Here is a 15,767-nt window from a genome sequence, read left to right as displayed (position 1 = left end):
CTCATTAAGACCCTTTATTCAGTGTGTTTAATTCACTTCAAAACAAAACTACAGTTAATGTTGTGCTAACTAATGTTGTTGAACACCTACCTATCTACAACATGTGGCAAAGCAAATGATGCCAGTGCACGGGCTTTGTTTGGCATAGCTAAAAACAACATGCACTTCTGTAAGTCAGCTCGACACTTTCAGTTCACTAGGTAGTAGTTAAATGCTTCAAATACTGATAGAAGATGGATTACACATATACTCAAGTTTTTCCTAACAAAATGGTTGCTATACAGATCAGATATGTCAAATTATTGCACAGTAGTTAAACGTTTTCAGGATGGCACACGTTCAGCACTCATTCCTACATAATAATATTGTGGAGCAAATGCTACGGCTTTATCTATCACTGAAACATAAAGGTAAACATTATAGGCTAGCTGGTGCGCATTTATAGTGACCAGCAGGAAATGACAAAACCAGTCCTGGACACTGTTGTTGTGTCTGAGCTCCGAGCCCCCTCTGTATGCTAATGTTAGTCAATATGTTCAGAACTGTAACTATTTAAAATGCTCTGTATGGTTATAATAAGCTATCGTATATAATGTACTCACCGCTGGTGGCATAACGCATCTGTCCAATTGAAAGGAGAAAATGAAAGCAACCCGCTCAGGTTTGGTTTCGATTCCATTCACATGCATAAGAAAAACGGATCTCATTATGCCAGGATTTTGGCGCGAGACAGATCAGCTAACTTTTTTTTTTTTGGTGCGTCCAATACGTGCTTTAATGTACCCTACAACATCATTTTTATCTATCGACGACGAAACATGGCATCCGCATCTCTTCTAATACTTTTTCAGGCCAGCACATGACGACCCAGAGCATTTTTTATCGAATGCGTCATTCTCTTATTAAGTTAACTTATAGTCAATTCGTATGGGAATTAAATAAGTTTAGCGTTTATGCTGTACATACTGTAAATTCGACGTTGTATTATTTGGTTAATGAGCAGCACAATCAGTCACTTACAAAGTGTGCAAGACGCTTACAAAACATTAGGTTTACCAACTGAAGTTCGTCGTCTGTGTACATTCTAACTGAGTGAGAGGGCATATGAGGACAGGACTGTTGTGCGTGTTATCATAGGTTGTTATCTTTGCACTGACGCCACCCAGTGGAGATATTGAATTACTGTCCTCCTTTTAAGGACATCAAGATACTGTCAGGTAAAAAGACAATTAGAAAGATGGTATGCGGAGCTTTATTTTCTATAATCTACCTTCTATATATTATATAATCACCGTTTTACTTCCAAGTCTAAATCTACGCACGCAATCGAAGCATTATCTCTTTGAATTAGCTAAAATTTGCACATATTTGCATACAGTTTATTCAAAGCTCAAGTGGAAATTCTTCTCTGAAAAACAGGCTACAAATCAGCAAAAAATTACCAGCACATTGTCTGTTTAATTTATTTCTTTAGACTTTAAACATTCATTTATTCCAGTGGTTCTCAAACTTATTTCACCAAGTACCACCTCAGAAAAAAAGTCTCTCCAAGTACCACCATAATGGCCAGCATTGTAATAAAGTAGCATAGCAGGCCTAATTAAACAGCTACAGCTCTTCAAAGTTTAAAATGGGGCAGATTTATTCCTATTATTAAGAATATGTATGATTGTCAGCCACTTTAAACATTATAAGTTTAAACATTAACTGTTCTTGCAGACAAAAAAAACTTCTTCATTTAAATTAAAATGTGCTGTTAAAGGTTAATTACAAGTGGCACTGTTCTTAAAAAGTAAAAAGGAAACTGCTGTAGTTGTGAAGTATTAATCTATTCATCAAAACCTGGAAAACCTGGTTAAAAATGTGTTCATTTAATTCTTTTATTATTCAGTGATTCTTCCGCGTACCACTAGAAGGAAACCCTTGTACCACTAGTGGTACATGTACCACAGTTTGAGAAACACTGATTTATTCATTTTCTTTACGGCTTAGTCCCTTTATTAATCCGGGGTTATCACAGCGGAATGAACCGCCAACTTATCCAGCATATGTTTTACGCAGCGGATCCCTTCCAGCTGCAACCTATCTCTAAGAAACATCCATACACCTATAGCGCATGTCTTTGAACTGTGGGGGTGACCGCAATACCTACTCCACCACTGCGTCGCCCCTAACTTTAAACACATTATGGATCTTTACTATAAAAATAGATAAAACACCTGCAAAACACTTATTTATTAACACTGTATAGCTTTAGCTACACAAAAATGTTCTTAGTGTTAAAAGCTTCTGTCCTCATTCATTATAACTTCTCAAATGTGTATATACACTCACTGGGCACTTTATTAGGTACACCTTATTAGTACCGGGTTGGACCCCTTTTGCCTTCAGAACTGCCTTAATCCTTCGTGGCATAGATTCAACAAGGTACTGGAAATATTCCTCAGAGATTTTAGTCCATATTGACATGATAGTATCACCCAGATGCTGAAGATTTGTCGGCTGCACATCCATGAATCCAATCTCCCGTTCCACCACATCCCAAGGGTGCTCTATTGGATTGAGACTGGTGACTGTGGAGGCTAATTGAGTACAGTGAACTTATTGTCATGTTCAAAAAAACCAGTCTGAGATTATTAGCGCTTTATGACATGGTGCGTTACCTTGCTGGAATTTGCCATCTGAAGATGAGAACACTGTGGTCATAAAGGAATGGAAATGGTCAGCAACAATACTCAGGTAAGCTGTGGCATTGATACGATGCTCAATTGGTACTAATGGGTCCAAAGTGTGCCAAGAAAATATTGCCCCACAAATTACACCACCAGCCCCAGCCTGAACCATTGATACAAGGCATTATGGATCCATGCTTTTATGTTGGTCGTCAGACCAGGCAACGTTTTTCCAATCTTCTATTGTCTTATTTTGGTGCGCCTATGCAAATTGTAGCCTCAGTTTCCTGTTCTTAGCTGACAGGAGTGGCAAACGGTGTGGTGTTCTGCTTCCCACAGAACTGCCGCTCACTGGATATGTTCTGGTTTCCTGACCATTCTCTTTAAACCCTAGAAAAATCTCAGTAGATCAGCAGTTTCTGAAATACTCAGACCAGCCTGTCTGGCGCCAACAACCTTGCCACATTCAAAGTCACTTAAATCACCTTTCTTCCCCATTCTGATGCTCGGTTTGAACCTCAATAGATCATCTTGACCATGTTTACATGCCTAAATGCCTTGAGTTGCTGCCATGTGATTGGCTGATCAGAAATTTGCGTAAACGCGCAGTTGGACAGGTGTACCTAATAAAGTGGCCAGTGTGTGTGTGTGTGTGTGTGTGTGTGTGTGTGTGTGTGTGTGTGTGTGTGTGTGTGTGTGTGTGTGTGTGTGTGTGTGTGTGTGTGTGTGTGTGTGTGTGTGTGTGTGTGTGTGTGTGTGTGTGTGTGTGTGTGTGTGTGTTTGTGTGCGTGTGTGTTTGTGTGCGTGTGTGTGTATATACTCACACAGGATTATTTTGGAAAAATAAAGAGAGACCATTTTTTTTTTAAAGAAAAAACAGGTTTAACCAGAAAGCTGCTACATGCAATTATGTGAGACAGCATCAGGAAATGTTTAATATTGGTAACACAACCTCTGAATAACATTATGAAGGTCATCAGATAATATTACTAAAGGACATGTACATAAAACAAGATCATGATGATTGACACTTTCGTATTTAAAAAAAGTTTGAATGCTCAATAGTTACACTATATATATAGTCACATAGTCAATTGTATTTGTGCGTGTGTGTGTGTGTGTGTGTGTGTGTGTGTGTGTGTGTGTGTTCCTCAAACTATTTCTACAAACTTTGTGTTTGTGTGAGAAAAACTGTCAATCCAGCGTCCTTTTGAGGAACTCAACCAGCAGATGTTGTGGAAATCCAAAATCCAGCTGTACCATCACATAACCCTGTATCAGCACATAAATACATTTTATAGAATTAATATTAGTTTCATAAATTAGAAATAATTATAAAAAAAAAATTTACCATACATGATGGTAACTAAAATGTAGATCGATAGTTTTTTTGGTAAAGTATTTTAAGGTTATCTGCTAATGTAATACACTCACGTCCTGAGGTACAACTTCGGGATTGAAGATGTCAAAAAGATTGAGCCCATGTTCATCCATCAAAGAGGTCAATTCTACCTCCAGGTCTGAAAACAAAGATCAAATATGATGGCAAGGAAAAATAAAACACACAATTTACACTGTTTGCTTAAGATGGACACACTTACATGACACAACTTTGGGGATTCCCATCTTCTCCACAGCCTCCTGCAGATAAGCTCTCAAGCTCTCCTCCATCTTTGATGAAATTACATAATGTTCATGATACAAAATATAGAAACTAAATTAATCTAATTAGTTTTACTCTCACCTCAATTGCTCCTTCCGACGAGGAAACATTTGTTATAGAAATACTATGTTGGTGACAAAACACAAAAAAAAACAGGGACAAATACTCAATACTAAACTTGTTTTCCATGCAAAAATATATCTGAATATATCTTACCGCTGTGCAGTGGCCTTCAGAATTAGTTTCTTTTCTGCATATGAGGCATTTACAACAACTGTTACATCCTACAAACAACAAAAACAGTTGAAACTATATTTATAGAGTATTTTCATTTATGTCATGAGTTTGTTACTCAAATGTAAACATGTGGAAGCTGTTAAATCAAATAGAGAAGAAATTAGTAAACAGGAAAATGAGAAATATTTTAACAAACTGACTTAGTTTGATTAAGGTTAATAGGCTATATTTGAATTTATTTGGTGTAATTTCTGTCAGTCTTTTAGAACTCAAAATGTTTTTGTTTTTTTTCCCAGTTCGACTGATTAGTATAGGTCAAAACAAGACAAGCATTGATCATTTTCATCAGAACTAATCAGCAAAATATGCATTTCATTAGATTCTGTGGCATTTACAGTGTGCTCTCTATGGCCGACTGATTGCAAAAACCAGTCAAAATCGTTTTTTTTTTTTTTTGCTATTTCAGTATTTTGTAAAAAAAAACAAAATCTGATTCATGAGAAATGATTTTGAGAGTATAGAATCCAAAAACTTAACATATAATAAATAATAATAATAGAAATTAAATTACAATTTAGGTTTATAATGCAAATTCAATTAGAACCACTTGTTTGTTAGCAAAGGTACAGTAGTAATATCATATCATAATCATATCATAATATCATATAATACAACCACTAAAGACAGAAGATATTATTCACAAATTTTATTGTAGGTAAATCATAAGTACATTTTCATATTATTCAATAATATTACTAAAATATAAAAACTAAATAAATACATTATAAGTAAAGTCAATATATACATACTGTAAATAAGTAAATTGAATGATGGGCTCAAAAATCTGTACATACAGTTGAAGTCAAAATTATTAGCCCCCCTTTGATTTTTTTTTCTCTTTTTTAAATATTTCGCAAATTATTTTGTAACAGATTCAGGAAACTTTCACAGTATGTCTGATAATATTTTTTCTTCTGGAGAAAGACTTATTTGTTTTATTTCGACAAGAATAATCTACAGATAGTCTACAGAACAAACCATCGTTATACAATAACTTGCCTAATTACCCTAACCTGACTAGTTAACCTAATTAACCAAGTTAAGTCTTTAAATGTCATTTTAAGCTGTATAAAAGTGTCTTGAAAAGATCAAGTCAAATATTAATTACTGTCATCATGGCAAAGATAAAATAAATCAGTTATTAAAACTATTATGTTTAGAAATGTGTCGAAAAAAATCTTCTCTTTGTTAAACAGAAAACGGGGAAAAAAATAAATCTATCATCTATCTATCTATCTGTCTATCTGTCTATCTATCTATCTATCTATCTATCTATCTATCTATCTATCTATCTATCTATCTATCTATCTATCTATCTATCTATCTATCTATCTATCCATCTGTCTGTCTATCCATCCATCTAGGCTGTTTGTGTGTGTTTTATCTTACTGTCTCAAAATAAAGCACTGGCGTCTCTTGACCATCCAGTAAGAGCTGAACTCCAGCCATGACTCTGACTGATGTGCCCTGTGTGGTGGTCCATAAGTGTGGAATCGACACACTCCTTGCCTTTAACACCGGACCCTCAGAAGAAAGCCACTAGAGAGAAGATAAAAGCCCATCACATAGAATGTTCTATGTTAAGCTGCTTTGACACCATCTACATTGTAAAAGTGCTATAGAAATAAAGATGAATTGAATTGAATGCATTCAAACACACAGATGCTGCCCGTGAAGGGTGCCTTAAATGGAAACATTTATTTGCATGTCTGTAAGTTGTGAAGTTGTGGTTTAGTACCTTACTCAACAGTTCAGGCCTGGCTGTAGACAGCTCAGTCTGAAACAGATCCTGTAAAACAGAGATACATACAAGTGAATATGACTCAAAACAGTACATAGTGTTAAAGCAGGGTCATTCATTCAGACAAACAAAATCTTATATTATTTAGGTAGATGCCAAACATTTTTAGCATTTTTCTAAGCTTGATGTACTAAAACAACTAAATTAGAAACTGAAATGACAATAAAAACAATCATAATAATACAATGACCAAAAATATACTAAAACCTTGACTAAAATATAAACACAATAAAACAATGTATTATACCTATAGCAAAACAATTAATTACAAATAAAACTGCTTTATATTTATTTATTTATTAAAAAAACACTGAACAACAGATGTGGTTTTTCAATCCTAGAGTTGCTACTGATGCTGTTATAAAAATATTTTTTCTTATACATGTAAATGATATTAGTAATTATATTGATATTATTATTTTTTTTTTGTAATGAAATCATACAACAATACATTTTTGTGCATTGAGCAATCTCTATAGCATTTTGCAGCCAGGGACATTTCTTTTTATTCAGTATATTTTTGCAGGTCCATAGCCGGGGGGGGGGGGGGGGGGGGTTGGGGGGGGGGTGCAGAAGCAATCTGAGCTGCATCCAATGTTTTGTAATGCAGTCACCTAACCCCACCCCTCACACTGACATCACTAGCTCCATTAATTGTATCTCTAAGTGATGCAATGTCAGCTTGCATCATAAAGACTGCATCCAGATACCACTGGGAGTTTGTGTGGTTTGGAAGACCCACCTCTCACTGACCCCTCAAAATTCCAGAATTTGTCCCATACATGAACTTATTTGTCCTATTTTGACTGCTTTGCCATTATGAATAGGGCTAATAACCCATTAAAAAGGACTTTATGACCAAGCGGAATCCTCTGTTGGCTTTCGCTCTAGTGTGACTTCAGCTAATCAGTTGGCCAGTGCAAACAAATATTTTCATTTTATAATCTGATGGAGGATAAGTCATTTTTTGCTATTGTTTTTAAATAGAGAAAACATTTTGCAAGTAACTTTTATTCTAAAGCTTGGAGCTTATTTTTAAAACAAAAAAATGACAAATAAAAAGTGAAGCACAAAAAATGGCCATATTAAAGTTAATTTGAACACTATTTTGGCTATTTTTGTTGTCCATGAATTTTCAAATGTACTTTCTTTTTTACAAAAGAGGCTAGACAAATTGTGAAACTCTACATTATTATTATTATTATTATTATTATTATTATTATTATTATTATTATTATTATTATGTTTAAATTGTTTTAATAAAAAGGCCAATTTCTGGAAGGTTGATTGATAAATGACAGTTTTTAGACTACAGTTTTTAATTTAAGTTATTTATTTTAATAATTTTATTTGTTTATTTATTTATTTATTTATTAGTTATTTATTTTAGTTTTTACTTTAATGGATTCTTATTTTTTTTCTTATGATGACATATGTTGTAATAAATAAGTATTTTAAAAAATAATTATTTTTCATATTTCTTTATTCTCTATTTAAAATATTAAATCGGAAATATTTTTGGTACATCAAAATGTGTGGTTATGATGACCATCCAACAAGCTCCAGTTTAAATTAATCCAGTTAAAAATAGTGCTTAAAATGTCACTAAAATGCATTATTTAAATCTTATGATTAAATAGAAATGAGGTGAATAACTGCAAGAAGGTCCACCTTTCACCAGGCTGCCTATGGGACTGATTTGTGGTCTAAACTTTTGTGACAGCTTTTCTCAAAAAATATGGAATTATTTGCTTCAATTCTTATGCTTTACTGTTAAAATACAGAAAAATCATATAACATTTCTCTCTTTCGCTCTCTTTTTTCTTCTTCTAAAGAACCATTGAACAGGCAAAAACATTAGGAACTGATTTTTATAGTGTTCGTTTGTATGCAATGCAAAAACCACGTGCCAACCATTTACTCCACAGCACCCTCTACAGTTAAAACATTAATTACACCAACGTGCAGAGAAACGGAGGGATACAAACAAAGCTTACAGTACATAACATTGGAAATGTCTCCACCACATCTAATACTAATATTATAGTATCTTACCGTGAGTTCTGTTCCAGAGATACTGCGCACAAATCGTCCGTCATTATGGATGGCACCCAATAACGGGTCTAGAAGGCCATCAGAGAACCAGAAGTAAAGCATGCGGCCCTCAGACAGTTGTGAAGGGTGAAACACAGAGTTGCTGAGGTCTGATGTCTCATTATTAAAAGTAACCAAACCCTGTTTAATTAAAAGAACAACATTAACACATCATAAAATGATTTCTGCATTTGTGTATTTAAAGTTACAAAAAAAACTAGTCCCTTATGATCAGACCTTATGGTATGATTCTATATAATTCGATTTGATCACTGGGGAGGAGGTCACAGAGATGTCCACACCGATGCCTCCTTCACTAAGAAACTGCTCTGTTCAGACAGACATTGATTACAACAACAAATAAAGCATGATAAACAACATACACATTAAAGAGAGCTCTGCTTTTTACCTGCTTGCTCCTGTATAAAGTCAGCTAGTATGTTGGCCACACTGTTTATCTCCTTGCAGATCTGTTGGTAAAGAAAAGACGCCAAAAAGTCAGGACACTCTGAGATGTAAGGCATGTTATAGGGTATTTTGCTTAGATCTAACCTAATCTAAAGTCTTGTTTTATTATAAGTTAATGAAACAGCAGTCTGAAAATAATAATAAAAAAACAACAACTAAAATTTCAGTTTTGCCTTTTCCTCCTGATAATCATGCACCTATTTACAGTATACGGCTTCAAACTATTTAAAAGGAACACTCCACTTTTTTGTAAATTGGTTAATTTTACAACTCCCCTAAAGTTAAATAGCTAAGTTTTAATATTTTGAATCTACTAAGTCGATCTCCAGATCTAATGTGTCTCAACTTAGCACAAATCATTGAATAATAGCATCTCGCAAACTAACTACAGCAGAAGAGTCTAGACACACTCACCTGTGACTTTACAACTAACTTCACTGTGAAAGTCACAATATCTGTAAACATCTTTTTCATCCAGCCTGGCCTGCAAACAGTCAAAGCAAGAGTCATGTAAAAGCGCTTGCGAGTGGGCATTGCATATGGATAGAAATATGTCTCTTTGATCCCCCGGAAGTGACTTATAAGCAAAGACCTAGATAGATATGGAGATATATATATATAGAGAGAAAGAAAGAAAGAAAGAAAGAAAGAAAGAAAGAAAGAAAGAAAGAAAGAAAGAAAGAAAGAAAGAAAGAAAGAAAGAAAGAAAGAAAGAAAGAAAGAAAGAAAGACCGACAGATAAATAGCTAGATAGGGTTCGGAGGTGTGAAATGCTGATCTCACTCTCTGTCTCCTTGCAGAAGCAGCTTCAGTTTGTGAAATGTGAGGTAACAGTCGGATGTGTCTGCAGCCACTTTGCCTTTACCACAGTCTGACACACAAACACACACCTTTTTCAATAACTAAAACAGCCTGTTTCATTTCAGCGTTATGTCAAAACTGGCTGTTTAAAAGTAGGATGAGACGCACTCACATAGTTTTGGATTGATGACCAGGTCAATTTGAGACTCAACTTCAAAATCCATTGACTGGTTTAAGCTGAGCCTGTGTGAGGAAGAACACAACAGTCATACTGTTATGAACAACCGGTGTTGAAATTCAGTGTACACTTTTTGTCTTCTCACTTTAATTCAGTAGTTCTTTCCTCTCCTTTTTTAATCTAGGGCCTACATTGTCCATATCAATGTTGAATGACTCTCTAGCCTTAAAGTAGCCTTTTAGATTAAATATTTATTGCACAGTATGAGCACAGAGGTTGAAATTGTCAATGAAAAACACATTAAATATATATATAATTGTATAATATACACTACCTGACAAAAGTCTTGTCATTAATCCAAGTTGTAAGAGCAAAAAATAATAACCTGATTTCTAGTTGATCAAGTGGCAGAAGGTAGATTTTTCTGAAGAATCACTTGTTGAATTGCATCTCAAATCATCACAAATACTGCAGTAGGCCTATTGGAACCCGCATGGAGTTTAGTGAAGGAAAATCATGGTTTGGTGTTACATTCAGTAATGGGGGCATGCGAGAGATCTGCGACACCGACGGCCTGAGGTATCAAGACATTTGTGCTGCCCATTACATTACAAACCACAGGAGAGGGCAAATCAGCAGGATAGCGCTCCTTCTCGTTCTTCAGCCTCCACATCAAAGTTCCTGAAAGCAAAGAAGGTCAAGGTGCTCCAGGATTGGCCAGCCCAGTCAGCAGACATGATCATTATTGAGCATGTCTGGGGTAAGATGAAGGAGGCATTGAAGATGAATCCAAAGAATCTTGATGAACTCTGTCTCTAAGATTACGGCAGGAACGCTTTCTTTACCATTACACATGACTTTATTAATAAGTTATTTGAGTCATCGCAGAGATGTATGCAGTCCTCCAAGCTAATGGGAGTCATACACAAAATTAATTCTCAATGTTAAGCGACAAGACTTTTGTCTAAGCAAAGTCAGGCCTTACTGTCCTAATTAAATAATTAAAAGTTAAGGCAATGATCATATTTTATTTAGGTAAATTAATCATAATCTAGAGGCCTTTGCCTTTCATATAAGCCACTTCTGGTTCCAAATGATCAACTAAGTCAAGCCATTATTTATTGTTCCTAAAACTTGAATAGGCAACAAGGCTTTTGTGAGGAAGTGTAAAATAATAAGACATCATAATCAGACATCCAGGTTTTCCAAAGTTTAAAATATAATAATAATAAAATATAAAGCAAAAAAAATGGATAATGTCTCAAAAAATTACTAGTGTGTACATTTTAGAACTGAAAAAGTGCAATGTGCACATATACATTAAAATATATAGTTTTACAATAATGATTCTTAACAATATTAACTCATTTAAAAAATAATATTGCCCCAGTCAAGTTAATGCATAATGTAAAACATAATGAACCAACTTTAGTAAAAGCCAGATCATTTGATGTGTTTAAGACTTATTTCTAGAATAGCCTGTCATTCAAAAATGAAAAGAGAAAAGAAGAGGTAAAACAAAACAGCTCTTAAAATATTTACTATGAAATTGAGAAATTTTTTTTCAACAAACCATGAGGTAAAAAAAAGATTTATAAATTTTTACTCTTTTGAAAACTTCAAGCTACTTAAAAGATCACAGTTTTACAAAAACGTGCAGAGTACAGGTTTAAACCATAGCTGTGTTATTGCAGAAACCTCATACTACTAATAAATGCAGTAATAAATAGAAACGCTCACAGCCAGCTGCCATATCCATAGTTGATGGTCCCTTTAAATACAGCATACACGTTGGAAATGGCGATGCCGATCCCTACATTCTCCTTCAGCTCAAACTCGCTCTTTCCGATGGAAAGGTTGTGAATCTCTAAACTGGCAAAGTAGAGAGAGGTACTGTAAGATGCAGAATGTAAAACAGAAGCAAACATATCGTGTAAACAAACGCACTTGTGGAATCCGTATTTGACCGTCCCAAAGCCTATTGATCGCTCTCCCTGTACACTGGGATATTTGGCATGCTGGAAAGCGGCTTGTATGACTTCAGTGGTTTTCTCATTCACTGAGGATTCAAGAGAGAAAATTATTTGCTTGGGCTCGCAATGTCAATGAAAAAGCAGGACATTTGGGCTAATAATTAAATCCTAAAATATAATAATATAATAAAATAAAACAATTAAATACAAATTTTTTTTTCTATTATATTTACTAATGAACATAAGTTTCTGGGTTTTTAAATGATTTATATTTTTTAGAATAAAACCTCAAGAGGTTCATATTTAAGGATAAAGACAAAAAAGTTTGACATTAATAATCTGATCAAAAATACATTATATATATATATATGCTATTATCATTTTCAGCTGATTTAGTATATACTGCTAACTTATTATTGACGTTGAAAACTTGTTTGTATATTCCATAATTTGTAAAAACTGAATTTACTTATATACATAAAAGTATTCATTAACATTAATTGAAAATACAATTTTTTGTAACATTATTATTATTATTGTTTAGTGGTAATATACTGTAATACAAAGCAGGTACTGCTCAGCATAAATGAATTCATCCCATTTTGAAAATGAATATTTGTATCCATTTTTCAGTGAATATAGGCAATGTATTTTGGTGCATTTGAACAAAACAGATTTATTTAACAGATATTTATAAAAACATTATTTTAGTCACCAAATGCGAAGATAAAACAATTAATTTCAGGAAAAATATTGCAAAAAAAAAAATTCAACTTACAAAATTTCAACTAAATTAAAAAATTCTTGTTTTTCTTAATTTTTCTCTTTTAAAATGTGTATTTAATATTATTCTATAACATATAAATTTGGCTGTATATTAGTTTTTGGACTGTTATCGTAAGTTATTTTGTTAGATAAGCCACAGATTTGGCTTCAGTACTGACTAATCTATGTATATGCACAAATATAATATTCTATAGCTTCCTATTAAAAAATGAATTTAAAGGTTAGATTTGTGAGGGGTGTACTTGCTGAGCACTGTAAAGGAATATAAAGGTATAAAAGTTTATATAGTTAAGTTTTTGCGTTTATTTGTAAATTTGTAAATTCAAGGAATCATTTTTAAATCTTTTTTTTTTTAGCTTAATAGTTGTAAAACTGGAAAGGTTCTGTTTCAACTGATTTAAATAGTTTTAAATAAGTAAGAACAATTTTAATATCTTTCGAGGCAGCCACAAATGTTATACAACATAAAAGTTACTAACAAACAAAACAGATAACATCATTCACTGAAAAAAGTGTTGCATGCAGAACTGTTGCAAACAATTTAATTGTGTTGAATTTAAACAAACAAATTAAGTTTAGTAATGTTCAACTAAATTTGTTTGTTCAAATTCAGCCCAAATAAATTGTTTACAAACTCTTAACGTAAAGAAATTGAGTAAATCCAAGGAATTATCTTTGAATAAATTTTTTCAGTGTTCATCTTTAAAAACACACATACAAAGACTATTAAAACTAGTCAGAACATCAACAGGCCAATGTTTCTAATCACTTAAAATCTTTTTAAAAGTGTAACTGTGGTACAAACAATAAACAAGATTCCAGAGACAGTTTTTTTAATTAAATTAATAATGCAGATATAACATGAAGGTCTGACTAGCATAAATGAGCATGTACTTACAGACTACAGCAGCAGGATAGGTAAGCCTACAAACAGCTCCTGTAAACCTGTAGGCAGCAGGAGGATCCAGACAGCAACAGCTTATCTTGACCAGAGCGACAACCAGGAACAGCACTGCTCTCCTCTCCATCTCAACAGTCTTTGACTCCTAATAGTGCTTCTTCAAAAGAGCCCTGTTTTCATTCAGCAAGTGTCTGAGGAGGAGGGACAGATCCAGCGGTGTCCCAGAGGAAGAGGGGGTGGACAGGACCTGTAAGGGCTGATTTGCTCCTCAGGCCGACTTGCACATGTTGCTCGAGGTTACTGGAGGACAGTAAACAGTCCACAGCAATGTTTTCTGGACAATCGGCTGCACAAAACAAATAAAAGATATAGACAGAGTGGACAAGAGAAGGACAAAGTTCACGTAGGTGGACAAGCTCAAAACCATTAAAGGGATACTTTACCCAAAAAATAAAAGTCTGTCAACATTTACTAAGCCTCGACTTGTTTCAAACCAGTTTGAGTTTATTAAGATATTTTGAAGACCAGACATCCGTAACCATTGGCATTCATAGTAGGAATAACAAATATAATTAATTACAGGTTTCCAACAAGTCAAGGGTGAGTAAATCATGACAGAATTTTCATTTTTGGGTGAACTATCCCTTCAAGTAACCTCACTGTCTTAAAAATTGATATAAATTCTTCTAGGTGTGAACAGCAGAGTCTGCAGGAAGTGGCTTTGGAAATAAATAGGTTGTTGACAAATTATAAAAAATATTGTAGTCTGTCTGTAGACAAATGTTATCACTGTGAAGAGATAATGCATTGTTTTGCGTATTATAATTGAGCTGTGACGTTTTTAGTCTAGCTATAGGCCCAGAATTTACCAGTTTGTGCAAATAAACACATTGTCAAAAACGTAGCCTGCTAACAAAGTTGTTGCTAGATCAGGGTTGTGGCCAGAAGTTAAAGAAAATGATTTATATTATTTATTAAATGTCCTATTAATTGTATTTTATTAACGTCTACCTCCACCCCAACTCTAAACCCAGCCGCCACAGTAACACAAAAACTGTAGCTGTACCGAGTATTATTTGTGTTCTCTATTAAATTACCCAATAAACTGTACTGTTTTTAACATCTACGCCAACCCTAAACCCAGCCGTCACAGTGCTGTAAAAATATGAATTATTGTTATGAAGTGTCATAAAAATGTAGCTATATTGATGTGCATATCGAACTTCCGGCCGGTCATGTATCTTATCTCGACTTTACCTGCTAACAACACTAAGTTGAAGACAAACATACTAGAAACTTGCCACAACATGCTAATAGTGTGCAAAAACATGATGACAACTTGCTAAAGTATACCACCAATGCAAAACATGTTAACAATTTGACAAAACATAACAAACAAGCTAAGATCATCAAAACACTTGCTAAAATATGTCCTTTAAATTAACCATGTTTTATCATACTAAACTTGTAAACATTGTGCTAAAACATGCATGGTAGCACCAACACGCTAACGACTTGTTAAAACATGCTTCTATGGTTAACATGCAATCTGGTATTAAAACTGAAACATTCTAGTAACTAGACATGCTACTGATAAGTAGATAATGTGCGATAACGTAGCACTAGCTAAAATATTCTAGCTACTGGTTTCAACATGCTAATAATAATGTGCCACTGACGTGTCAAACCATAGAAACAATGTATAAACATACTAGTGACAAATCTGACTACTTGATAAAAGTGTACAGGATAATGTTATTTTAGCAATTAAAACATACCAAGTGTGCTTACATGTGTTAGTATCTCACTAAGACATGTTAATCAATACACTGTTTATTAACCCTTGTGCACGGTTCAAGTTTACTACCCTTTTGTTATGATCAGGATGAAAACATCCACTGAATTAAACTGCTGTTAAAAAATGCATCAGATTAATAATTTTTTGCATAAATCTGTTAATCAACCTCAGTCTTGAGCAAAACTACTAAATATATATTTTTAAAAACATTATTTTACTCTTTAATTGCCAAATTTATAAATGATGTCACTGATTTGGTGAAAAAAGATGTATTTTTAAGGTAAAAAGTAATTGTGGACTGTTTCTTTAAAACAAAAATTTTAAAACACAGTCTT

The 15,767-nt window shown here is 33.9% G+C and overlaps 2 protein-coding genes across 5 annotated transcripts in view; both read right to left on the bottom strand.

Annotated features, from left to right (window-relative positions):
- nlrc5 (NLR family, CARD domain containing 5) overlaps positions 1 to 1,106 on the bottom strand; it is a 33,671-nt gene extending 32,565 nt beyond the window's left edge. Inside the window, exon 1 of one of the 3 annotated variants that reach the window (XR_012393549.1) lies at positions 603 to 1,106. The gene's annotated coding sequence lies outside the window, so the exon portion shown is untranslated. The remainder of the gene's footprint in view (positions 1 to 602) is intronic. The other 2 variants (XM_073928781.1, NM_001386270.1) reach the window with 2 other exon arrangements.
- Positions 1,107 to 3,579: 2,473 nt separating this feature from the next.
- cetp (cholesteryl ester transfer protein, plasma) lies at positions 3,580 to 13,784 on the bottom strand. 2 transcript variants are annotated; one of them, XR_012393658.1, is made up of 16 exons: positions 13,632 to 13,784; positions 11,922 to 12,033; positions 11,715 to 11,846; positions 9,969 to 10,039; positions 9,779 to 9,866; positions 9,410 to 9,479; positions 8,937 to 8,997; positions 8,765 to 8,856; positions 8,431 to 8,668; positions 6,371 to 6,507; positions 6,022 to 6,171; positions 4,552 to 4,619; positions 4,417 to 4,459; positions 4,274 to 4,343; positions 4,107 to 4,192; positions 3,580 to 3,944 (listed from the first exon to the last, which is right to left on the bottom strand). XR_012393658.1 is itself a non-coding variant. In NM_001007360.1 (16 exons), exons 1-16 carry the CDS (start codon positions 13,759 to 13,761, stop codon positions 3,867 to 3,869), a joined length of 1,482 nt encoding a protein of 493 aa, NP_001007361.1. In that variant the 5' UTR covers positions 13,762 to 13,784; the 3' UTR covers positions 3,585 to 3,866. The 2 variants fall into 2 exon arrangements, 1 of the variants encoding a protein (NP_001007361.1); NM_001007360.1 differs by having other exon boundaries at positions 3,585 to 3,944; positions 6,371 to 6,421; positions 8,489 to 8,668.
- Positions 13,785 to 15,767: the final 1,983 nt, after the last annotated feature.

This window comes from Danio rerio, chromosome 18 (assembly GCF_049306965.1).
Source record: "Danio rerio strain Tuebingen ecotype United States chromosome 18, GRCz12tu, whole genome shotgun sequence".
NCBI classification, from domain to species: domain Eukaryota; kingdom Metazoa; phylum Chordata; class Actinopteri; order Cypriniformes; family Danionidae; genus Danio; species Danio rerio.
Note: the sequence above shows the minus strand (reverse complement) of the source record. Positions and strands in the feature narration are given on the sequence as shown.